At 42.2% G+C, this 25,841-nt stretch overlaps 1 protein-coding gene across 1 annotated transcript; it reads right to left on the reverse strand.

Annotated features, from left to right (window-relative positions):
- Positions 1–18,330: 18,330 nt before the first annotated feature.
- Positions 18,331–24,596, reverse strand: LOC101111041 (spleen trypsin inhibitor I-like). Its single transcript, XM_042230193.1, has 4 exons — positions 24,477–24,596; positions 22,383–22,466; positions 19,360–19,555; positions 18,331–18,907 (listed from the first exon to the last, which is right to left on the reverse strand). Coding segments are annotated over exons 1-4 (375 nt in total). The 5' UTR covers positions 24,571–24,596; the 3' UTR covers positions 18,331–18,906.
- Positions 24,597–25,841: the final 1,245 nt, after the last annotated feature.

Genomic DNA, 25,841 nt, shown 5'->3' on the forward strand with positions numbered 1-25,841 from the left:
GGGTGTATAAACTCTAACCCAAAACAATAAAGTAAATGGCAATGGCATCATACTTATCAATGATTACCTTAAACATAAATGGGTTGAATGCCCCAACCAAAAGACAAAGACTTGCCGAATGGATACAAAAACAAAACCCCTATATATGTTCTCTACAAGAGACCCACCTGGAAACAAGGGACACATACAGACTGAAAGTGAAGGGCTGGAAAAAGATATTCCATGCAAACAGACCAAAAGAAAGCAGGAGTAGCAATACTCATATCAGATAAAATAGACTTTAAAACAAAGGCTGTGAAAACAGACAAAGAAGGGCACTACACAATAATCAAAGTATCAATCCAAGAAGAAGATATAACAATTATAAATATATATGCACCCAACATAGGAGCACTGCAATATGTAAGACAAATGCTAACAAATATGAAAGGGGAAATTAACAGTAACACAAAAATAGTGGGAGACTTTAATACCCCACTCACACTTATGGATACACCAACTAAACAGAAAATTAACAAGGAAACACAAACTTTAGATGATACAATGGACCAGTTAGACCTAACTGATCTCTATAGGACATTTCACCCCAAAATAATGAATTTCACCATTTTCTCAAGTGCCATGGAACCTTCTCCAAAATAGACCACATCCTGGCCATATATCTAGCCTTGGTAAATTAAAAAAAGTTGAAATCATTCTAAGCATCTTTTCTGACCACAATGCAGTAAGATTAGATCTCAATTACAGAAGAAAAACTATTAACAATGCCAACATATGGAGGCTGAACAACACGCTGCTGAATAACCAACAAATCACAGAACAAATCAAAAAAGAAATCAAAATATGCATAGAAACAAATGAAAATGAAAACACAACTCAAAACCTGTGGGACACTATAAAAGCAGTGCTAAGGGGAAGGTTCATAGCAATACAGGCATACCTCAAGAAACAAGAAAAAAGTCAAATAAATAACCTTACTCTACACCTAAAGCAACTAAAAAAGGAATAAATGAAGAACCCTAGGGTTAGTAGAAGGAAAGAAATCTTAAAAATTAGGGCAGAAATAAATGCAAAAGAAACAAAAGAGACCATAGCAAAAATCAACAAAGCCAAAAGCTGGTTCTTTGAAAGGATAAATAAAATTGACAAACCATTAGCCAGACTCATCAAGAAACAAAGGGAGAAAAATCAAATCAATAAAATTGGAAACGAAAATGAAGGGATCACAACTGACAACACAGAAGTACAAAGGATCATAAGAGACTACTGTCAGCAATTATATGCCAATAAAATGAACAACTTGGAAGAAATGGACGAATTCTTAGAAAAGTAAAATTTTCCAAAATTGAACCAGGAAGAAATAGAAAATCTTAACAGACCCATCACAAGCACAGAAATTGAAACTGTAATCAGAAATCTTCCAGCAAACAAAAGTCCAGGTTCAGACAGCTTCACAGCTGAATTCTACCAAAAATTTAGAGAAGAGCTAACACCTATCCTACTCAAACTCTTCCAGAAAATTTCAGAGGAAGGTAAACTTCCAAACTCATTCTATGAAGCCACCATCACCCTAATACCAAAACCTGACAAAGATGCCAAAAAAAAAGAGAAAACTACAGACCAATATCACTGATGAACATAGATGCAAAAACCCTTAACAAAATTCTAGCAATCAGAATCCAACAACACATTTAAAAGGTCATACATCATGACCAAATGGGCTTTATCCCAGGGATGCAAGGATTCTTCAATATCTGCAAATCAATCAATGTAATACACTGCATTAACAAATTGAAAAATAAAAGCCATATAATTATCTCAATAGATGCAGAGAAAGCCTTTGACAAAATTCAACATCCATTTATGATTTAAAAAAAAAAAAAAAAAACTCCAGAAAGCAGGAATAGAAGGAACATACCTCAACATAATAAAAGCTATATGTGACAAACCCACAGCAAACATTATCCTCAATGGTGAAAAATTGAAAGCATTTCCCCTAAAGTCAGGAACAAGAAAAGAGTGCCCACTTTCACCACTACTATTCAACATAGTTTTGGAAGTTTTGGCCACAGCAATCAGAGCAGAAAAAGAAATAAAAGGAATCCAAATTGGAAAAGAAGAAGTAAAACTCTTAACTGTTTGCAGATGGCATGAACCTTTACATAGAAAACCCAAAAGACACCCCCAGAAAATTACTACAGCTAATCAATGAATATAAAGTTAGTAAAGTTGCAGCATATAAAATCAACACACAGAAATCCCTTCCATTCCTATATACTAACAATGAGAAAATAGAGAAATTAAGGAAACAATTCCATTCACCACTGCAATGAAAAGGATAAAATACTTAGGAATATATCTACCTAAAGATACTAAAGACCCATATATAGAAAACTATAAAACACTGGTAAAAGAAATCAAAGAGAACACTAATAAATGGAGAAATATACCGTGTTCATGGATCAGAAGAATCAATATAGTGAAAATGAGTATACTACCCAAAGCAATCTATAGATTCAATGCAATCCCTATCAAACTACCAATGGTATTTTTCACAGAACTAGAACAAATAATCTCACAATTTGTATGGAAATACAAAAAACCTCGTATAGCCAAAGCAATCTTGAGAAAGAAGAATGGAATTGGAGGAATCAACCTGCCTGACTTCAGACTCTACTACAAAGCCACAGTCATCAAGACAGTATTGTACTGGCACAAAGACAGAAATATAGATCAATGGAACAAAATAGAAAGCCCAGAGATAAATCCGTGCCCCTATGGACACCTTATCTTTGACAAAGGAGGCAAGAATATACAATGGAGAAAAGACAATCTCTTTAACAAGTGATGCTGGGAAAACTGGTCAACCACTTGTAAAAGAATGAAACTAGATCACTTTCTGACACCATACACAAAAATAAACTCAAAATGGATTAAAGATCTAAACATAAGACCAGAAGCTGTAAAACTCCTAGAGGAGAACATAGGCAAAACACTCTCTGACATATATCACAACAGGATCCTCTATGATCCACCTCCCAGAATACTGGAAATAAAAGCAAAACTAACAAATGGGGCCTAATTAAACTTAAAAGCTTCTGCACAACAAAGAAAATTCTAAGCAGAATGGGAGAAAATAATAGCAACGAAGCAAATGACAAAGAATTAATCTCAAAAATATACAAGCAGCTCCTGAAGCTCAATTCCAGAAAAATAAACGACCCAATCAAAATATGGGTCAAAGAACTAAACAGACATTTCTCCAAAGAAAACATACAGATGGCTAACAAACACATGAAAAGATGCTCAACATCACTCATTATCAGAGAAATGCAAATCAAAACCACAATGAGGTACCACTTCACGCCAGTCAGAATGGCTGCGATCCAAAAGTCTACAAGCAATAAATGCTGGAGAGGGAGTGGAGAAAAGGGAACCATCTTACACTGTTGGTGGGAATGCAAACCAGTACAGCCACTATGGAGAACAGTGTGGAGATTCTTTAAAAGACTGGAAATAGAACTGTCTTATGACCCAGCAATCCCACTGCTGGGCATACACACCGAGGAAACCAGAATTGAAAGAGACACAAGTACCCCAATGTTCATCGCAGCACTGTTTATAATAGCCAGGACATGGAAGCAACCTAGATGTCCATCAGCAGGTGAATGGATAAGAAAGCTGTGGTATATATACACAATGGAGTATTACTCAGCCATTTAAAAGAAAACATTTGAATCAGTTCTAATGAGGTGGATGAAACTGGAGCCAATTATACAGAGTGAAGTAAGCCAGAAAGAAAAACACCAATACAGTATACTAAAGCATATATATGGAATTTAGAAAGATGGTAACGATAACCCTGTATGCGAGACAGCAAAAGAGACACAGATGTATAGAACAGTCTTTTGGACTCTGTGGGAGAGGGCGAGAGTGGGATGGTTTGGGAGAATGGCATTGAAACATGTACAATATTATATGCGAAATGAATCGCCAGTCCAGGTTCAATGCATGATACTGGATCTCGTGGCTGGTGCACTGGGATGACCCAGAGGGATGGTATGGGGAGGGATGAGGGAGGGGGATCGGGAACACGAGCACACCCTTGGTAGATTTATGTTGATGTATGGCAAAACCAATACAATATTGTGAAGTAATTAGCCTCCAATTGAAATAAATAAATTTATATTTTAAAAATACTTTAAAAAAACAGGAAAAAACAAAATAAAAGAAATGAAGCAAAATAGAAATAAATCTCTTAACAAGTATAATAAATATGCAAAATAAATAACTTTATAAACATCCAAAAAATAATAAATGTTTTTATTATAATCACATGATGAATGGGTTCTGTAAGGAGGTTTCTATGACATAGCAAGCTAATAAAAAAGAACAATATGCTATTAAAAAATTTTTTTAATGATAATAGAATAAATGTATCTACAAATTCCTCTGGAGCTGTAGAGGGCAGTGTGGTTCAGTTTCAGTCAGTTCAGTTTCAGATAGTTCCCTGTTTCAGCTTATACTTCTCAAGGTCTGTACGCCCCTTTCAATGCTTCAGTTCAGTTCAGTTCAGTTCAGTCGCTCAGTCGTGTCCGACTCTTTGCGATCCCATGAATCGCAGCACGCCAAGCCTCCCTGTCCATCACCAACTCCCGGAGTTCACTTAGTCAGTGCTAACTACAGGGTTTTAATCTGTTGCACCTGTGAACAGTCTGCAATCAAGACTTCCAGAGCAGTTGCCTCTTCTTTATTTCAGCTTCCTCTGTTTGCACGTCTCTTCAGTGTCTAATTTCCACCCTGACACAAGGGGGCCAAGGTGGTCACTTATTTAGGCTCACTTGCTCAGTTGTGCTGTAAGGAGGGAAGAACACTGCAAACAAATATCACTGGTGTGTATGGGGAGTGCTCACAGTGTGCGGACCACACTGGGTTTGCCCCAGCTAACAGCATGTGTGCTTTCCTGGTCTACACTGCTCAGGCTCCAGGTTGTTCTGCATGGGAGCTGTCCAAAGCAGGCCCTGGGTTTCGTGCACTTCCCAGGTCTAAGCTGCTCAGGTTCAGGTTCTCAGGTACTCCACAATGGCACAGACTCGGTTGGGCTTGTGTTTTGTGCCCTTCCCAGGCCCAGGGAGCTCAGGTGACCAGTGCTTGGTGAGTACACTGTCCCAGGTGGGTTGTGCATCTTATTCACCTCCCCGGTCCCACCCTCTTGGTTTCCCAGGTGTGCTGCAAGAGCGCTGTCTCAGATGTGCCATGTGTCTCCTCTGGGTAGTTGATATCTAGCTGCAACCCTCCTGGCAGATGTCAACTGTCCAGGGTCCCAGGAAGACTTGGTTAGCAACTGGGAGCCTGCTCACAGTTTGGTGGAGGATGCTGTCTCTGGGGCCAAGATTGCCCCTTGCCTTCTGGCTCTGGCTATCACCTGCCTGCCTCTCTGCCTCCAGCAGGGGCATGAGCCAGTCTGCACCTGGCTAGCTCTCCTTTGCTATTTGCTCAATCCTTTGTTTTGTGAGTGGGCAAGGTGGCGCCTTAGGTTAGAGCTTTTTGTGGGAAACTCTCTCTCTCTCTCTCTTTCTTTCTCTCTTTGGCTATCCCAAAGTTTGGCTTGGTATCTCATGTTACCTCCCTAAGATTGTCCTCAGGGCATTCAAGCCCAGTCCTTACCTGAAGCATGCAACCAGAGACTCCTTGTTCAGCTCCCTCTAGTGGTGGCAGACTGGAGAAGGCAATGGCACCCCACTCCAGTACTCTTGCCTGGAAAATCCCATGGACGGATGAGCCTGGTATGTTGCAGTCCATGGGGTCGCTAACAGTCAGACACGACTGAGCGACTTCACTTTCACTTTTCACTTTCATGCATTGGAGAAGGAAATGGCCACCCACTCCAGAGTTCTTGCCTGGAGAATCCCAGGGACGGGGGAGCCTGGTGGGAGGCCATCTATGGGGTCGCACAGAGTCGGACACGACTGAAGCGACTTAGCAGCAGCAGCAGCAGTGGTAGCGGACACGAGCGTCTGGACTGCTCCTCTTCTGGGAGTTGCAGTTAGGCACATATTCTGTGGGTTGTTTTTTTTTTTTTTTTTCCCTCCCGGTTATGTTGCCCTCTGAGATTCCAAAACTCCCCCACAGACTGGCTAGTGAGAGAGTTTCCTGGTGTTTGGAAACTTCTCCTTCATGACTCGCTCCCTGAGATGGGTCTCCGACCCTAACTCATTTGTCTCTCTTTTTGTCTTGTATATTTTGTCCTACCTCCTTTTGAAGAGAATGGGCTGCATTTCTGGGTGCCTGATGTCCTCTGCCTGCATTCAGAAGTTGTTTTGTGGAAGTTGCTCAGAATTAAAATGAACTTTTGATAAATTTGTGGGGGAGAAAGTGGTCTCCCTGTCCTATTCCTTGACATCTTATGACCTTCCCCCCGTGGTGAGGGGTTTTGAGTGCCCTCAGTTCAGTTCAGTTCATTTCAGTCCCTCAGTTCTGTCTGACCCTTTGCAACCCCATGAACTGCAGCATGCCAGGCCTCCTTGTCTATCACCAACTCCTGGAATGTAATCAATCTCATATCCATTGAGTCAGTGATGCCATCCAATTATCTCATCCTCTATCATCCCCTCCTCCTCCTATCTTCAATCTTTCCCAGCATCAGGGTCTTTTCAAATAAATAAGCTCTTTGCATCAGGTGGCCTAAGAATTGGAGTTTCAGCTTCAACATCAGTCCTTCTGACGAATATTCAGGACTGATTTCCTTTAGAATGGACTGGTTGGATCACCTTTCAGTCCAAGGGACTCTCAAGAGTCTTCTCCAACACCACAGTTCAGAAGCATCAATTCCTCAGTGCTCAGCTTTCTTTATGGTCCAACTTTCACATCCATACATGACTACTGGAAAAATAATATCCTTGACAAGACTGAGTTTGTTGGCAAAGTAATGTCTCTGTTTTTTAATATGCTGTCTAGGTTTGTCATAACTTTTTTTCCAAGAAGTGTCTTTTTATTTCATGGCTGCAGTCGCCATCTGCAGTGATTTTTGAGCTCCCCCCCCCCCCGCCCCAAAAAATAAAGTCTTCCACTGTTTCTCTAACTATTTGCCATGAAGTGATGGGACAGGATGTCATGATCTTAGTTTTCTGAATGTTTAGCTTTAAGCCAATTTTTTCACTCTCTTCTTTCACTTTCATCAAGAGGCTCCTTAGTTCTTCTTCACTTTCTGCCATAAGGGTGATGTCATTTGTATATCTGAGGTTATTGATATTTCTCCCAGCAATCTTGATTCCAGCTTGTGCTTCATCCAGCCCAGGTTTTCTCATGATGTACTCTGCATATAAGTTAAATAAGTAGGGTGACAATATACAGCCTTGACATACTCCTTTTCCTATTTGGAACCAGTCTGTTGTTCCATGTCCAGTTCTAACTGTTGCTTCCTGACTTGCATATAGGTTTCTCAAGAGGCAGGTCAGGTGGTCTGGTATTCCCATCTGTTTCAGAATTTTCCACAGTTTCTTGTGATCCACACAGTCAAAGGCTTTGGCATAGTCAATAAAGCAGAAATAGATGTTTTTCTGGAACTCTCTTGCACTTTCCATGATCCAGTGGACCTAACACGTAAAACTATCAAATCCTCAAAAATCTTTAAAGAAAGGAGAGAAACTGTTTATATTTCCTCATGTGACCAAGGAGGTACCTGAGAAAACAAGAAATAAAGTAATTTGCCTAGGTCATAGCTTGTAGAGAGGGGATTAGGACCCAGGGATCTGACTTCAGAGTTTGGGCATATGCACTCTGCTGCATTGCAAGCTGTAAAGTTGAGTGCACACGTCAAGGGTGACACACCCACAGTCCTTTCGCTCATCCTTGTGTGTTTACTTGCAGTTAAACCCATGCAGCACACTTGAGAAGGGCAGGAGCTCTTAATACCGAGTTACCCCAGGACAGAGGGACATGAGGAGAAAGTTACACACAAAATAGCCATTGTAAGGGGAGGGTCTGCTCTCTCCTGAGATATTTCACAGGACTGATTTCATTTAGCCTCAGGTGAATCCAACAACATCTGGATCCTTATCCCCTTGTGTCAAGGAAAAAGCTGAGGCTCAGAGAGGTAAAGCCACTTGCTCAGGACACACAACCTGCAGATGGTACAAGTCATTAATAGACTTGAGTTCAAGAGGCCCCCTGGCCCTTCGCCTCTTCCTGCTCAATCTGTCCACCTGAGAGCAGGGAGCAGCAGAGACTCCCGCTAAAAGCACAAACTCCTCTTATCTGCCCCCTCCTCTCTCATCTGTCTTTCTCAACCAGTATCTTCCTGTCCTGTCCTCACTTTTGCCCAGTTCAAAGCAACATCCTCCCCACCCCACTCAGTCCCCTGGAACAGAAGCTTCCTGATGGGCCGATCCTCTCTCCACATCCCCCCTCCCTGTGTCATGTATAACTAAGATCTCTGATTAGGAAGCATCCCTGTTCCTGGGGGCATCTTCAAAGAAATCACAAGACAGGAAAATCACAGGGGTTTATATCTAGATAAACTAGACAACACAAAACTCTGAAATCACATCATATCTCTTCTTCTCATGCTTAGTATCTCCCTCTAAAAAATGAGAAAATTGAATTCCATGCTATCTAATGCTACATTCTGAAAGGATGGAATGTATCCGGGGCATGCAGAGTATGTTTAGAATCTTCTGAGGCTAAGTCCAGTGAGCATCATTCATATTCAAAGCATGAGAGCTCAATTTCAGGCTAATTGATAAAACAGCACCTGGCTTTTTGGAAATAAGTAGTTTACTTTCTTAAAATGGTGTTGTGAATACTATTTTTATTAGAATTATTTTCAGGCTTAAAAGGGAAAAAAAACACAACCAGAGATTGCAAATTTGACTAGCATCCAAGTATTATTAACCCACACCATTTATAATTTTGAAACATTTCCAGGATTTAGCAGTGGGAGACTTTATAAAAAGTAAACTTCTCACACTATTGGGAAAAATAATTGATCTGACAACACAGTCCTGCCATTTAACAAGAACCCTCTTCTGTCCATGGGATTCTCCAGGCAAGAATACTGGAGTGGACACACATTCCCTTCTCCAGGTGATCGTCCCAATGCTGGGATCAAACTAGGGTCGTCTGCATTGCAGGCAGATTCTCTACCATCTGAGCCACCAGGGAGCAGTGGGCCTCAAGTGAGAGTGAGCTTCAGAATCCATTAGACATTTGTTGAAACACGGATCTGAGCCCTCCACTGTCTGAGGTTTGATTTGGTAAGACATGGTTGGGACCTGAGTATCTGCATCTACCAGGTTTCTGGGACTGAGGGTGCTGCTCAAGGGACCATTTTCTGAAAGCTATGAACTAAGCTAAGGAGAGCTGCTCTCTTCTCAGGAGGGGAGCGTTCTCTCCGGTTTCCATAATCCCCGCCGTTCTTATTGTCCCTCCTTCCCCCACCCCCACTCTAAATATGTCCAGCCATATTACTCACCTGGTCCAAGGGCATTTAACATTGTGACCTATGCGACGGGCTCACAGTAAGTGTTCAGGAAAAGGTGTTAGTTTATTTTAGCCACTCTGTCATGTACATGATCACCATGTATCTGGGACAGACCTCCCTGATCTTGACACTGTTATTCTTTGCTTTGCAGCTGCCAAATACAAATGTCTCCAAGAACCCAGACCCGGCCTTGTAGAAGTATCTGATTATTTTGGCCTTGCAGGGACTCGTGTATGGAGATAGCAGGCAGAAGTCAGGTCACAGGGCTGCAGAGATGGGAGGATTTTGGTCAAATAGGAAGGTGATCATCACTGTTTGGTCCACCAGGTGAACAACTAAAACCACCAATTTGTTTGCAATAGAGATGGTAGGGGTGCAGGGGGGTGACTGTGAAAAGGCCCTTTGATATCCTTCTGTTCAGGGCATTATTATCAATGTCATTAGGTGTCACAGTAACAGGATAATACTGGAAATAATTACATGTTGTTACTGAATATCTATATATTTATTGACATTATGCTACTGATTAACTCTAAAAGAACAAAAAGGGAGGATATTTACTATGAATATTCCCCACATGTTGAGAATGATCAGAGCTGGAAAATGGCCTGTGAGTTTATAATACTATTTTCTGGGCATATGTGTGGTAGAAACATTTCACCATTGGAAAAGAAAGTGTGACATTGGATAACTAACAGTAGAGCACATGGAACGCTGTTCAGTGTTATTTGGCAGCCTGGATGAAAGGAGGGCTTGGGGGAGAATGAATACATTTATATATGCGGCTGAGTTGCTTTGCTGACCACTTGGAGCTATCACAATATTGTTGATCAACTATGTTGTTAGTCACTCAGTTGGTTCCGACTCCTTGCAACCCAATGGACTGCAGCCTACTAGGCTCCTCTGTTCATGGAATTCTCCAAGCAAGAATACTGGAGTAGGTTGCCATTTCCTTTTCCAGTCATGACTGCTAATCCTTTAAAAAAAAATCATGTAACCTGGCCAATTGTTCACGTGAGGACACTGCAAATGACTTGCCCCAGGACACAAAATGTTGAGTGTTAGGATCAGGACAATTCACAACCCATTTAATCAAGTAACTTTTTCTCCAGGAATTCTGAAACTGCAGAAACTGGGAAAGGGTTCTGAGTGCTCTGTTCAACATAATATCCTGTCACTGAGCCTCACCCCAGACACAAATGGTAGAAAAGAGTGAGTCTGAGTTTTGTCCCTGACACCAAACATGTGGATCTCTGCCAGTAGCAAACAGTTTCCCACACCCATTGGGCATCCAAGAGTCAATTTACTTCTGACACTAAATCCGCAGAGGTGGCCCAGACATCACAAGATGAGGGCTCCATCCCTCAGGATGGCCCACACTCTCAAGTGTTGATCACAATTTCTACTGTCACTTACATGTGTGACCGACTGGCTATAAATTCACAGATTCACCTCTCATGTTCAATAACTTATTAGAAATATTCAGAGAACTCAGGAAACCATTTACTTACTGTCCCCAGGTATTATAAAACATTAAAACTCAGGAATTACCTAATGGAGGAGAAGCGTCTGATAAATGGGAAGTTGGAGGTGCTAAGCCACCAAGACCTCTCAGGACTCTCCCCCTTCTCAATTCCTTGATGTTATCACCTTCCCTGAGGCTCTCAGAACCCAGCATTCATGGGTTTTAATTGAGGGTGGAGGCAGGCAAGTTGATAGAACCATTGGCCATTTGTGATTAAACTCAGTATCAGTACTGTGTACAGTCCTCAGAAGGACTGAGGGGCAATAGTTTTAACCTTGTAATCAGCTGATGGAAAATTCTGGAGTCCAGTCCCATCCAGACTCTATCTCAGGTCCCATCCTTCACTCATCTCATGATTTATAAACATACATAAAATTCCAAGACTTCGCTACCAGCCACATTTTTCACAGAACTAGAACAAATAATTTCAAGGTTTGTATGGAAATACAAAAAACCTCGAATAGCCAAAGCAATCTTGAGAAAGAAGAATGGAACTGGAGGAATCAACTTGCCTGACTTCAGGCTCTACTACAAAGCCACAGTCATCAAGACAGTATGGTGCTGGCACAAAGACAGACATATAGATCAATGGAACAAAATAGAAAGCCCAGAGATAAATCCACACACATATGGACACCTTATCTTTGACAAAGGAGGCAAGAATATACAATGGAGTAAAGACAATCTCTTTAACAAGTCGTGCTGGGAAAACTGGTCAACCACTTGTAAAAGAATGAAACTAGATCACTTTCTAACACCGCACACAAAAATAAACTCAAAATGGATTAAAGATCTAAATGTAAGATCAGAAACTATAAAACTCCTAGAGGAGAACATAGGCAAAACACTCTCAGACATAAATCACAGCAGGATCCTCTATGATCCACCTCCCAGAATGCTGGAAATAAAAGCAAAAATAAACAAATGGGATCTAATTAAAATTAAAAGCTTCTGCACAACAAAGGAAAATATAAGCAAGGTGAAAAGACAGCCTTCTGAATGGGAGAAAATAATAGCAAATGAAGCAACTGACAAACAACTAATCTCAAAAATATACAAGCAACTTATGCAGCTCAATTCCAGAAAAATAAACGACCCAATCAAAAAATGGGCCAAAGAACTAAATAGACATTTCTCCAAAGAAGACATACGGATGGCTAACAAACACATGAAAAGATGCTCAACATCACTCATTATCAGAGAAATGCAAATCAAAACCACAATGAGGTACCACTTCACACCAGTCAGAATGGCTGCGATCCAAAAATCTGCAAGCAATAAATGCTGGAGAGGGTGTGGAGAAAAGGGAACCCTCCCACACTGTTGGTGGGAATGCAAACTAGTACAGCCACTATGGAGAACAGTGTGGAGATTCCTTAAAAAATTGCAAATAGAACTACCTTATGACCCAGCAATCCCACTGCTGGGCATACACACCGAGGAAACCAGAATTGAAAGAGACACATGTACCCCAATGTTCATCGCAGCACTGTTTAGAATAGCCAGGACATGGAAACAACCTAGATGTCCATCAGCAGATGAATGGATAAGAAAGCTGTGGTACATATACACAATGGAGTATTACTCAGCCGTAAAAATGAATTCATTTGAATCAGTTCTGATGAGATGGATGAAACTGGAGCCAATTATACAGAGTAAAGTAAGCCAGAAAGAAAAACACCAATACAGTATACTAACACATATATATGGAATTTAGGAAAATGGCAATGACGACCCTGTATGCAAGACAGGAAAAAAGACACAGATGTGTATAACAGACTTTTGGACTCAGAGGGAGAGGGAGAGGGTGGGATGATTTGGGAGAATGGCATTGAAACATGTATACTATCATGTAAGAATTGAATCGCTAGTCTATGTCTGACGCAGGGTGCAGCATGCTTGGGGCTGGTGCATGGGGATAACCCAGAGAGATGTTGTGGGGAGGGAGGTGGGAGGGGGTTCATGTTTGGGAACGCATGTAAGAATTAAAGATTTTAAAATTTAAAAAATAAAAACTAAAAAAAAAAAAATTCCATGACTTCAGGTTGCCTGGAGCATGAACAGAGACAGGGATCAAATATGGATCTTCTTATGACACTACAGTAGGATCAGGGGCAAGGCAGTGACCAGGAATATTGCATCAGTTATGAGGTCCCTGATCTAGTAGAGCCAGCTCAGGCACTCACTTTTCATAACTAAACACATAACATGACCTTCTGAGAGTTAAGAAATGTCCCTGTAGTGAAAACTGCCCAATTTACCAGAAGAAATCAGAGGGTTTGCTGCATCCACTTGCAACCCCCTACTCTCCCTCCAACCCTGGTCTTGCCACCTGTGGTTTTGGGATCAGAGGACCTCAGTTTGTGTCCCAGTTCTGCCTTTTCCTAACTGTGTGATCTGTGGCCTGAAACTTCCCTTGTCTTCATTTGTTACATGAGATCATGCTGCTGACATCCTAGGCTGTTTTCTAAGCACTGCCTCTGGCCTCCATAGACATATATTCTTTTCCCGGCAAAGCCAAAGTCCTTTGAGATGATAATAATAATGGGTAATGGTGATAGTTAACACTTAACTTTTGACCAGAGAGTCAAATAATGGCATGGTGAGGTGGAGAAAGGCCTGGACCTGGGTGAGCTCACTCACTGAAGTAAGAAGAGGGCTTTCGGTTACCTCTGAGGAAGAAGGAGACATATTTGGAAGAGAGACTGTAACTTCACTCTGGCACTCGAGGAACTTCCTGATGCTGAACTTCTTTTACAGGTAAAACTACAACATCCAGTCCTATTTGCTCCTTGTATTTACTACTGTTGACAACACATTTAAAGAGCAGTCAGGAGCCAAGGAAACTAAAACTCTATGTGCCCCTCGACAATTTGCCTTGTCCTGTAGTGTTCAAAGCATGTTAGGGTTCTCAAAAGGAAACAAAGCTGGGGATCTCTTAATGCAGAGGCTGCCACCCTCTTTTAGAAAGAAAGAATCTGTGTATCTGAGAGATGAAATGTCTTGCCCAAGTCTACACAGCAGCATAGTGAGTTACTTAAGACAATCTCTTCTCATTAATACCAAGTCATTATCCCACTGTTCTTGTTCTGTCCGAAAGGCCTGTCTGACTCTTTTGTGACCCCGTTGACTGTAGCCCTCCAGGCTTCTCTGCCCATGGGATTTCCCAGACAAGAATACTAGAGTGGATTGCGATTTCTTTCTCCAGGGGATCTTCCCAAACTAAGTATCTACCCTGTTCTCCCCCACTGGCAGGAGAACTTTCACCACTGAGCCATGAGGGATGCCCTCAGGAAAAGTTTGTTGTTGTTCAGCCACTAAGTCGTGCCCCACTCTTTGGGACCCCGTGGAGTGTAGATGTCAGTCTTCCCTGTCTTTCACTGTCTCTCAGAATTTGCTCAGACTCATGTTCATTGAGTCAATGATGCCATCCACCCATCTCATCCTCTATCATCTCCATCTCCTCCTGCTCTCCATCTTTCCCAGCACTATGGTCTTTTCCAATAAGTCAGCTCTTTGCATCAGGTGACCAAAGTATTGCAGCTTCAGCTTCAGGCTTGGTCCTCTCAATGAATATTCACTGTTCAATGCCTTTAGGATTGACTGATCTGGTGTCCTTGTCAACCACAGAACTCTCAAGTGTCTTCTCCAGCACCACAATTTGAAAACATCAATTTTGTGGAGCTCAGCCTTCTTTATGGGCCAGCTCTCACATGCCTACATGACTACTGCTTAAAACCATAACTCTGACTATATGAACCTTTTTTCAAAAAAGATATTTTCTTTGCAGTAGTTTCCCTACACCAAGAAAGATGCCTTTGGGCACAAAAAACATAACTATTTGTTAAATAATTTTCATTAAATGAATCTCCCATTTCATAGTCATGCCAAGTGCACAGTTATTGAAGAGACTGGAGATTATAAAATTCCTGTTAATCTATTTAATAATGAGGCCTGTCTATATAACTTTGAGTCTCCCCTAATATCCTGTATCCTGATAGGATAATGAAATAATATTTGAGCAAGACAGCAAAGTGAATCACCTTCACTTGACTTATGTTGTACCATCTGGATAGAACAGCCTGCTGCCTTGAACAAATTCCTGGAAGTACTGCATTTCCTGCTCTTCCTACAGTTGCCTCTGAAGGGCACAACTCTGGACTCTCCACTAGTGCTTTTTTGAAAAGAGGACCTCGGTTGGAGTTCCAGTTCTGCCTTTTCCTAACCATGTGATCCATCTTCATTTGTTACATGAAATCATGTTGCTCACATCGTGAGGCTGTTCTGAATCATTGGAGGCCATAGGCATATATTCTTCTCCATGCAAAGTCAAAGTCCTTTGAAATAATAATAACGATGAGCAATTATGATAGTTAACACTTAACTCCATTGACTAGAGAGTCAAACAAAGACAAGGTGGGGTGGAAAAAGGGCTGGACCTGGGTGAGATCAACCACTGAAGCAGGAGGGCTTTTAGTTATCTCTGAGGAAGAGGAGACCTAGTGGGACTGAAACTGTGACTCCACTCTGGCACCAGATCAGTTTCCTAAGGTCGAATTTCTAGAATATGACACTACTACAGTCAATTTTATGTTCTTTTTCTTGCTACAGTTGACAGCACATTTAAAGAGCAGTCAGGAGTGGAGGAAACTAAAACTCTGTGTGCTTCTATAACCAACAGCCTTGGTGCAAAGGCATTTCTATAACAGATATTCTCAAAATATCCCAAAATGAGGATTTCTTAATGCAGATATCACCATCCTCTTTACAAAAAAAAAGGAACCTGTGGCTCAGAGAGAGGAAATGACGTGCCCATGACACAACATAGTGAGTTACTAAAGCCAGACTCTTTTCATTAATACCAAGTCATTTTTATTACACTGTTAAAAACTAGTAATTATTAATAAAGATGAAAGAACTTAGATATTTATAGTATCCCTCTTACTCTTATAATGTCTGGACAATCTTTAAATGCTTGCTCGGCCAAAACTTGGACTAAGCATTTAACCAATACATCTCTTCAATTCTCATCACAACATTTTGCAATTGATAGAGAAAGAGAAAAACAACCTCTGAGTTCCAAGACCTGACCTGGTACCACTGTGGGCCTTCTGTTCTTCTACTTGACATAAACATTTTTGTAAAACTACAATATCGGATGAGGGCATTCTGTACATGTGAAAAATCAAGACAAAAATAGGACATTGGATAATCATGTTTGAGCACTGAGCAAAGGAGCTACATTACACAAACCACCAATATAACCAAGCATCTTCCTATTTTGAATGACTGCTATTTCTTGATCAAGTACAGCTCTAACCTCTGTCTAGTCTTCCCTTCTTAGAGTTAAGACTAAGATACCCAATAAGAAAACTACCTACTTTCTAGTACCATCCATCCAGAGCAAAGTCAGATTCCTGAAACCCTCCCCAAACTGGCCGAGCACAAGCTCACATCCTGTAAGTTCTAACAGTCTTTTTTTTAATTAATCAATTTATTTTAATTGGAAGCTAATTACTTTACAATATTGTAGTGGTTTTTGCCGTACATTGACATGAATCAGCCATGGGTGTATATGTGTTCCCCATTCTGAACCCCCTCCTCCCACCTCCCTCCCCATCCCATCCCTTAGGGTCATCCCAGTGCAGCAGCCCTGAGCACCCTGTCTCATACATTGAACCTGGACTGGTGATTAATTTCACATAAGATAATATACATGTTTCAAGGCTATTCTCTCAAATCATCCCACCCACACCTTCTCTCACAGAGTCCAAAAGTCTGTTCTTTACATCTGTGTCTCTTTTACTATCTCACGTATAGGGTCATCATTACTAACTTTCTAAATTCCATATATATGCATTAATATACTGCATTGGTGTTTTTCTTTCTGACTTACTTCACTCTGTATAATAGGCTCATTTCATGGACATCATTAAAACTGGTTCAAATCCGGTTTTGTTTTTTTTTTTTACAGCTGAGTATATGTACCATAGCTTTCTTATCTGCTCGTCTGACGATGGGCATCTAGGTTGCTTTCATATCCTAGCTATTATAAACGGTGCTCTGATGAACATTAGGGTACACGTGTCTCTTTCAATTCTGGTTTCCTAAGTGTGTATGTCCAGCAGTGGGGTTGCTGGGTCATAAGGCAATTCTACTTCCAGATTTTTAAGGAATCTTCACACTGTTCTCCATAGTGGTTGTACTAGTTTGCATTCTCACCAACAGTGTAAGATGGTTCCTTTTTCTCCACATCCTCTCCAGCATTTATTGTTTGTAAACTTTCTGATAGCAGCCATTCTGACCGGCATGAGATGGTACCTCATTGTGGTTTTGATTTGCATTTCTCTGATAATGAGTGATGTTGAGCATCTTTCCATGTGTTTGTCTAACATTGTCTCAATAGGATAGCACTTTGTTTTCCAAGATGATTCCTGTTCCTTGCTGCAGTGAGTAATAAACCCAATGAGTTCGACTAGAAAGGGGAGTGTTTGTAGTGGTCTCTGGCTAGAAATATTAACAAGTACAAGGCTTCTCCTTTAGTTATTTTATAACTAAAGTAAGCAAAGCTCAGAGATGCTGAAAAATTTTCCCAAGACTACGGGAAGTGAGTAGCAGCACCAGTACCCTCTGTATTCTTGTTTATTGCAATGCTGGGCTTGCTGTGGTCCTCAGGCTTCACTTTCCTCATCTGTCATGAAACAGATACTCTCTGTTCTTCAAAGGTGCCTCCATCCTACATCTTCCCAGAGGGAAAACAGGAAAACATCATCTAAGTCCTTCTATTAGGAGGACGGGGACCCGCCAAGTTAGGAAAAGAATACAGCAGCTAAGTGCCATTTTTACACCACCATTTCCTTCCTTGAAGAAATTTTAGAATGATTAATAGAATAACAAATCAAATACTAGCACAGAGCCTGGGACACTGAAAGGTAATTGTCCTTCTTTAACTGAAATAAAAATCCTCTTCTCACATGTGACCTCAGGAAATTTCATTTCTTAGAAATGTGGACAACTGAAACTCATGCCCATTCTCCTTCTGAAAGTCCAGGGGGGAAAAATGCCCCCAAATTTGAACTGGATTTAGGAGAAAGAAAAGTTTTCATGTTGAGGTGTATGTCTCCCAGGTTTCTATGTAGATTGAAGTGGTTATTGAGAGGTCGATGATGCTATAAAGGATTTGCTACCTATACCCATAGGCCAGTCTCTGGACAGGGAAATGGGAGGTGCCCACTATCTGCAGAACAGTGAGAAGGACCACCATTTCCATAGACCCTATTTGTTAAGGTTTGTAGTTGCAAACAACAGACTCCACTCCAGTCAGTTTAATTTTGAATATTCATTTATTGAAATATAAACCACAGTATTGGAAGCTACAGAAAGGAAATTTGCAACATCATCATGGGGTCAAGGGGCTTCTTTATCCCAAACTCTTCTCTCATTATTGATGCTGAGAACTAGAGGCTGGAAATTCTACCTTGGCCACCCACAAGGAGAGCAGTTATGGTGGGCAGAGGGATGAAGATGAGGATGCCGTGAGGATGGGGGTGGAAACAAAAATCCTGTGTTACATTGCAGGCTCTGTAGTTACTCTGGTCAAGAGGAATGTGCTCCTACATTCACTCCTTCCTTCCTCAGATAACTACGAACTGACTCCTTGGTGAACTGAGCTAAGTGCTAGGGGTAAAGGGAAGACATGATCTCATGGTGCTGAGAGCCAACTGGGCGAGGCGGAATTAAGGCATGTAGACCACGGAGGAAAGGAAATAGGTAGGCTGTGCTGAGAAGTGTAGTGGAGAAGACTCCGAGGAGATGGAACTGTTTCATTCGCAGCCACAGTCCAGCCCTGCAGGAGTCTTCCTCGGACTCACATTTTCTGCGGACCACTCTTTGCATGTCCTCTGCAAAAAGAAAGGAAATTGTTGAGTGCCATCACTGTAGCTCCAAACCTGGATACCCGTCATCTTGACAGATCCTAGATTTTCCGAAATAATACAAAACCACAGTCTTCATGACCCAAATTGCCAACAAGAAGGAAGTGAGTTTTCCAAGCCAATGTGGGGCACCTAGGAGCACTGCAGACCTGCCCTGGAGGGTGGCGGAATCAGTGGTCGCATTTGAGAAAGTGGAGCATGTGATTAGGCTCAGATGATCATAAAGAGGCACTTAGTGTTGACCTTCTGCCATTCTCTCCCTGGAGAACTCGCTCAGTGTGTGGTTTCACAGGACACTGCAGTCTCTTCTGGCAGCAGCAAGGAGGAAGACACTGCAGAGTGAATGGTGTGTGGCCCCCTAAGCTCCGCCCCTTTCCCCAGCCCCTCCCCTCCCCCTGGGCCCTGGTCCCCCGTCTTACCACGGGGACACTATCCCTTCACCACAGATCTTCTTGCAGCCCCTTTCTGTGCGGAATCTGTTCTTGTTCCCTCTGCAGCCGCCGTATCTAAAGACTTCACAGCGCCTGGTCTTGGCGTTGTAGAAGTACCTCACCTTCTGCTTATGACAGGGACCCGGGAATGCTGGGTCCAGGCAGATGCTAGGTCTAGAAGATGCTGGAATGGTAGGGGCAATGGGTCAATTACGAGGTGGTCATCACAACTCAGTACAAGGTCAACAACTGGAATCACCAGTTTGTTTTTCAATAGAGAATGTTCCAGCTGTGGGGGATCGCCAAATTGAAAAGCCCATTTGGAAACCTCCTTTGGGGACAGAATTATAAATGTTGCAGAGCATGATGTGATATAGTAGTCATGTACAAATATATTTCTCCTCATGAATTATTTTAAGAAAAATTGGTATAATGCCTTTGATAAGGCTCAAAAACTTCTACGAGACTTCCCTCGTGGTCCAGTAGTTAAGAATCTGCCTTCCAATGCAAGAGACCTGGTTTTAAACCCTTGTCAGGGAACTAAGGCCCCATACGCCTTGGGGCAACTAAGCAGGCAAGCCACGACTACTGAGCTTGCTCCCCACAACTAGACCCTACCCACCCAAATAAATCCATAAATGCTAAAAAAACAAAAATTTTAAAAAAAAAACCCACAACTCTACAACCACACAAAGAGATCACAGGTAAAAAATATTCCCTATATGTCAATAATTACTGGGTCTGGACGCCTGAGTTTTATATTACCAGGTAATATCTGTGCTTATGTGTACAAATTTTCCACCATTAATAAAAAATGTGAAGGAATCATGCTATAATGGAAAAAGGCATGAAGAAAACATACCAGTGTGTTTACTTCTGTAACCTCATCCAAGGACTGTATAAATTGAATAGTGATAGTATTTACATGTTGATTGCAGAGGTTAAAGCGTCTGCCTGCAATGTGGGAGACCTGGGTTCAATCCCTGGGCCAGGAAGATCCCCTGGAGAAGGAAATGGCAACCCACTCCAGTATTCTTGCCTGGAGAATCCCATGGACGGAGGAGCTTGGTGGGCTACAATCCATGGGTCGCAAAGAGTCAGACACTTTCACTTTCACTTTCACTGGGATTATAAGATGAAATATGTGTTTTTTTCATTCTTTACCTGACACTGAGTTCCTAAAAATCTTGATATTTCTTATGTGATGAGAACAGTAAAACTGTCTTCTGCTGTATGAAGTCGATGATTTTGGAAAGACCCTCATAACCCAGAATGGGCTCTTATTGCAAAGGAGAGGACTACCTACAGAAGGGTTGAAACTTTCACTGCTCTCCTCCCCGTGGTCTTCTAGCCTCTGTCTGCTCACCTTCCCTCAACCTCAGGGAGGGGAAAGGAACTGTCCATTGAAAAATCTCCAGTGGAAAACTCTTACTTAGTTCACAGATTAATATACATGATAAAATTCACAGACAGTGACATGGAGGAGATGTGTAGGGCAAAGAGGGAGTGGAGGTGTGTGGACCCCCATGCCCTAGTGGAACACAGCACCCTCACGTCAGCCTCTTGTGTTCACCACTCAGAAAACTCTCTGAATCCCAGTATTTGTGGATTTTTATAGAGGTTTCAAGAAATAGGCTTATTGATTGAATCATTGGCCAGTCGGGATTGGTCTCGATCTCAGTGCCCTGCCCTCTCTGCAGAAGTACAGAAGTTCAAACCTTTAAGTCCATTTTTGGAGATACTTTTCTGCAATTCTTTTACTATATCTGATCCCACTCCTTTAATAGTCTTGACACTTATGAAAGAAAAAAAGTCCAAAATTGTCAGGAGTCTTAGACCATGAACCAGGACAAGGATCAAATTTGGATAGTAAACTAATAGTCAAAAATGGACAAGGGAGAGCGCTTGGAGACTTTGCTAATATTGTATCAGCCTTGGTCCCACAAGCCAACCACACAGGGCTGTGTTTCTTGCTTTTCGTGCAGCTGCTCTGCTCAGTGGTCACAGGTCATTCTGATTATTTTTTAATACAGGAATAATCATTATTTGACATACAAATATTCTTTCTACCCCCAAGCACACAGGTAGGGAAATTTTTTCAAATAAATTTATCTTGGTGAAAAATTACTGAAATTGATCATGAATCATGAATAAAATATTTATATTTATGACTGGTGATGTGTTCAAAGAACCCATGTAACAGGTGTCTGCTGTACTCATGAGGAAACTGTAGATGACTTCACTAGGACACAGGGAATGTGGGTGGCAGGTGAGGACAAGATACTGTCTTGTCACAACCCACTTGATATATTATCTTATTCTGCCAGGAACTCTGAAAATACTGATAACTGGGAAGAGTTTCTAGGTTCAGTGTTCTACTTTCATTACTCCCCTATCCCAGGACTCACCTGAGCTCCCAAGCACAGGGGAGAGTGAGTTGGGGTTTCCCTGGCACAAAATGTGTGGTACTTCTAGCAACAGTATCCAATTCCTCAAACACTCACTGGGGGTCCAAAAAGCCAGTTTACTTCTGATACAAAATCTGGGGAGTTAGTACAGATTCTCTAGGTTGAAGTCTCAAAACTGTCCTCAGTTGAGATGTCAGCCACATGGTCTCAAGTCCCTCGTGATTTGACAAAGTAGCTAAGCTTCAGAAGTTCCATTACCCCATCTCCGTGTTCAATAATTTAATAGACCTGATGATGAAATACAGGAAGACCACTCACATACTGATCTCATGTTATCATTAAGGATAAATCAAGGGACAGTGAAATAATGAGATCTATGGGGAAAAGTGGAATGGAGGTGGTAGGCGCTTCCACACCTTAGAGAGCACAGAACCCTCATATCACCCCCGTATGTTACCACCGCAAAAGCTCTCTGAATGCCCATATTTATGGATTTTTATTGAGATTTAACTAAACAGATATATCAATTGAATCATTGGCCACTGGTGACTGTTCTCAATCTTGGTCCCCTCTCCTCTCCCCAGAGGTGAAGAAAGTGCCAACCTTTATGCACGCCGTCAAAGATTTTTGAAACTATCCTTTTTAGTGAATGTTTCTTAGGTCCTCTTCCATGGTTTATCTCCAGACCTATGAAAGATAGAAAATTCCAAGAGTTTCAGGAGGTCTGACCCATAGACTAGGGCAAGGATCAAATATGGAAAATAAAATAATAGTCAAAAAGGTACAAGGGAAAGGCCCTGCCTGGAGACCTTACTAATATTGTATCAGCCTTGATCCCAGGAGCCAACACACACAGCGTTGTGTTTCTTGCTTTCTCTGCCATGGCTCTGCTCACTTATCCCAGGTCTTTCTGATTAGTTTCAATAATAAAGGAATAACCCTTATTTGACACCTAAATATTCTTTCTTGCCAGAAGGAAGTAGGTAGGAAATTTTTTTTTTCAGATTAACATGTCCTGGTGGAAAACGCACATGATTCACCATGAAATGTGATTCAAATCTTTATATTTATGACTGGTAATCTGTTCAAAGAAGGCATGTAACTTTTTTCCCTGTTCAGGTGAGAAAATTGCAGATGACTTGCCCCAGGAAATATGACATGTGGATGGTAGGGTCAGGACAAGATACTGTCATGTTATAACCTATTTGATATGCTACCTGATTCTGCCAGGAACTCTGAAAATACAGATACCTGAAAACAGTTTCTGGATTCAGTGTCGTACTTTCATTACTCCCCTTTTTGGAGCGTCACCTGAGCCTTCAAATCACAGGGGAAATTGAGTCTGGATTTTTCCCTGACACCAAATGTGTGATGTCTCTACCAAGAGCAACCAATTTTCCAAATACCCACTGGTATCCAACAAGTCCATTTACTTCTGACTCAAAAACTGTGGAGTTACTGCACATTCTGCAGGTTGAGGGTTCCTAACTGTCCTCAGGTCAGATGCCAGTGGCCAGGTCTAGAGCCACTCATGCTTGTGATCAAATGACTAAAATCGGGGAGTCCATGACCCTACCTTCATAGTCAATAAATCAATAGAAACTGTGACTGAACTTAGGAAAAACACTTGCTTACTCTTCCCAGATAAATATACAGAATAAAACACAAAGCAGTACAATGGAGGAGACGTGTCGGGCCAAAGGGGAGTGGAGGTGTGCCCAGCCTCCCTGGCCTAGTAAGGACTGCACCCACACATCATCTCCATGAATTCGCCAGCCTGATCCCAGTATTTATGTATTTCTTTCTAGGGTTCACTAAACAGGCATATTGGTTGGATCATCAGCCACTGGTAATTGATCTCACTCTCCCTCCCCTCTCTGCAGAAGCGCTGGAATGACAGGTGGTGAAAATTGTAACCTTTAAATGGATGTTTGAGGTTTCTTGGAGACTGGCCCCATCCTGAAAGTACCTTGAGTTGCCCTTTGTGATTCATCTCATATCCTGTAAAGTCAGTAAATTCCAAGAGTTTTAGGAGCCCTGGGATATTAAGCATGAGAAGGATCAAATATGGATCTTATTACTACAGTACAGTGAGGTTCAGGGACAAAGCAGAGACCAAGAATAGAGAGTCTCAGAAATGGAGTCCCTGGTTTGGTAGAGTTGGGTTGGATATATATATATATATATATATATATATATATTTTTTTTTTTTTTAATTTGAAGATATTTCTTTGTGAGAGTCATGATGTCAATGGAGTTAAAAGTTTGCAACTTCAGACTTCCCTGACAGTCCAGTAGTTAAGAATCTGCCTGCCAATGCAGGGCTTGTGGGTTTGATCTCTGCTTTAGGAAGATTTTGCATGTGGCGAGGCAGCTAAGCAGGTGAACCATAACTACTGATCCCGGATGCCTCCAGTCCCTGCTCTGCAACAAGAGAAGCCACCCCACATACCCCTCATACCCATGTGGGTATGAGAAGCCCACACACCACAGAGAATAGCCCCCATAACTAGAGAATGTCTTCACGCAACAAGGAAGACCAATGCAGCCAAAGACAAACAAAAATCCTGTCCAACATGGCAGGAAAAAAAATCCCAAGAGGGTTCCAGCACTGACCCCACCCATGCCCCCCTGGTCTTGCTGTGGACTCCTCTCATTTCCCTCCAGTGTGTAGAGGAGAGGTGAGCTCAGACTTACCGTGGTCACGGCTCTTGTTAGTATCATTTGTGGTTCCATCCACCAGGATGACCAGGAGGACGAGAAGGGCTGCAGAGAGGCAGAGCCGGTGCATCTTCGTGGCCTTGCAGTAGGGCTCCTGAGGATCCTGGGGGTGGACTGAGCTTTTAATATCCTGGCTGAGGGGTGAGATCAACTGATGAGGATGGAGGGGGGATGGGAGGGGCTGGATCAGTCCTGTTTATTGCATAATCTCCCTATCTAACCGTGACTTCTGCTTCTCTCTTCAGGGGCCAGATATCCAAAAACAGCAGGTCTCAGACTTAATGGTGCCTGTGGCCTCATGTAAACTTAGATGGTGATCAGATGGAGTTTGTCCAATATGGTCACTCAGGGGGCATCCCAGCACCTAGAGCTGTGCCAGGTATGTGATGGATGGTCAGTGAGTGGATGAGAGCCAATCAAAGGACATTTAAATGATCAGCAATGTGTTAGCCCATGTCATCCTTTTCAGCCTCATGCAAGTGTCATCTCATCTGCACCTCAGTGCCCTGACCCCGCTCACCTACCTCAGATGACACGTGTGATATAGGACACCTTCCTGCAACTATTGCCGCAGCTCCTCCACTGGATGGATGTGTGCTCTTTACCGGGTACCGGTCCAGGCAGGAACTTAGCTGGAGAAGGTGATGTCCTCCGGGGCTGTAACCTGCTTTCTGCTTCAAAAAATGAGTAAGGGGAGGGGGCGGAGGGGAAGTAGAGAGCTGAGCATGTCTCCACAGCCTGACCACCTGCTGGCCCTCACCTGGTTTCACAGACAGGGAGTGAACCTCAGGGGACTTTGGAAGATAACCTGCAACCACCTCCTTCCTCCTGCTCTCTCCTGTAGTGGTTTTGGGATCACACTCTACCTTTTCCTAACTTTGTGCCAGAGGATGGAGATCTCCCAGAGACCCCTCTGTTCCAGTGTCAGATGTGATCTGCGCTGCCCACATCATGGGGTTGCTGTTGCAATAGAGGCGACAGACATATATTCCTTCTCCCTTAGAAGCCAAAGTCCTTTGTAGTAATAATAACAATGCTGAGTACAAAGGACAAGTCACAACCCATTTAATCAAGTATCTTATTCTGCCAGGAATTCTGAAAATGCAGAGAATTGGGAAGGTGTTAATGAGCGTTCTGCTATAGTATAGTCCCAGAGCCATGACTCTCATAGCAGACATAAATGATAGAGAAGAATGAGTCTGAAATTTGTCCCTGACTCCAAACACGCTTCCCCTGTGGCTCAGCAGGTAAAGAATCTGCCCGCAATGTGGGAGACCTGGGTTTGATCTCTGGGTTGGAAAGATCCCCTGAAGAAGCGAAAGGCTACTCACTCCAGTATCC

The sequence above is a fragment of the Ovis aries genome, chromosome 13 (assembly GCF_016772045.2).
Source record: "Ovis aries strain OAR_USU_Benz2616 breed Rambouillet chromosome 13, ARS-UI_Ramb_v3.0, whole genome shotgun sequence".
NCBI lineage: Eukaryota > Metazoa > Chordata > Mammalia > Artiodactyla > Bovidae > Ovis > Ovis aries.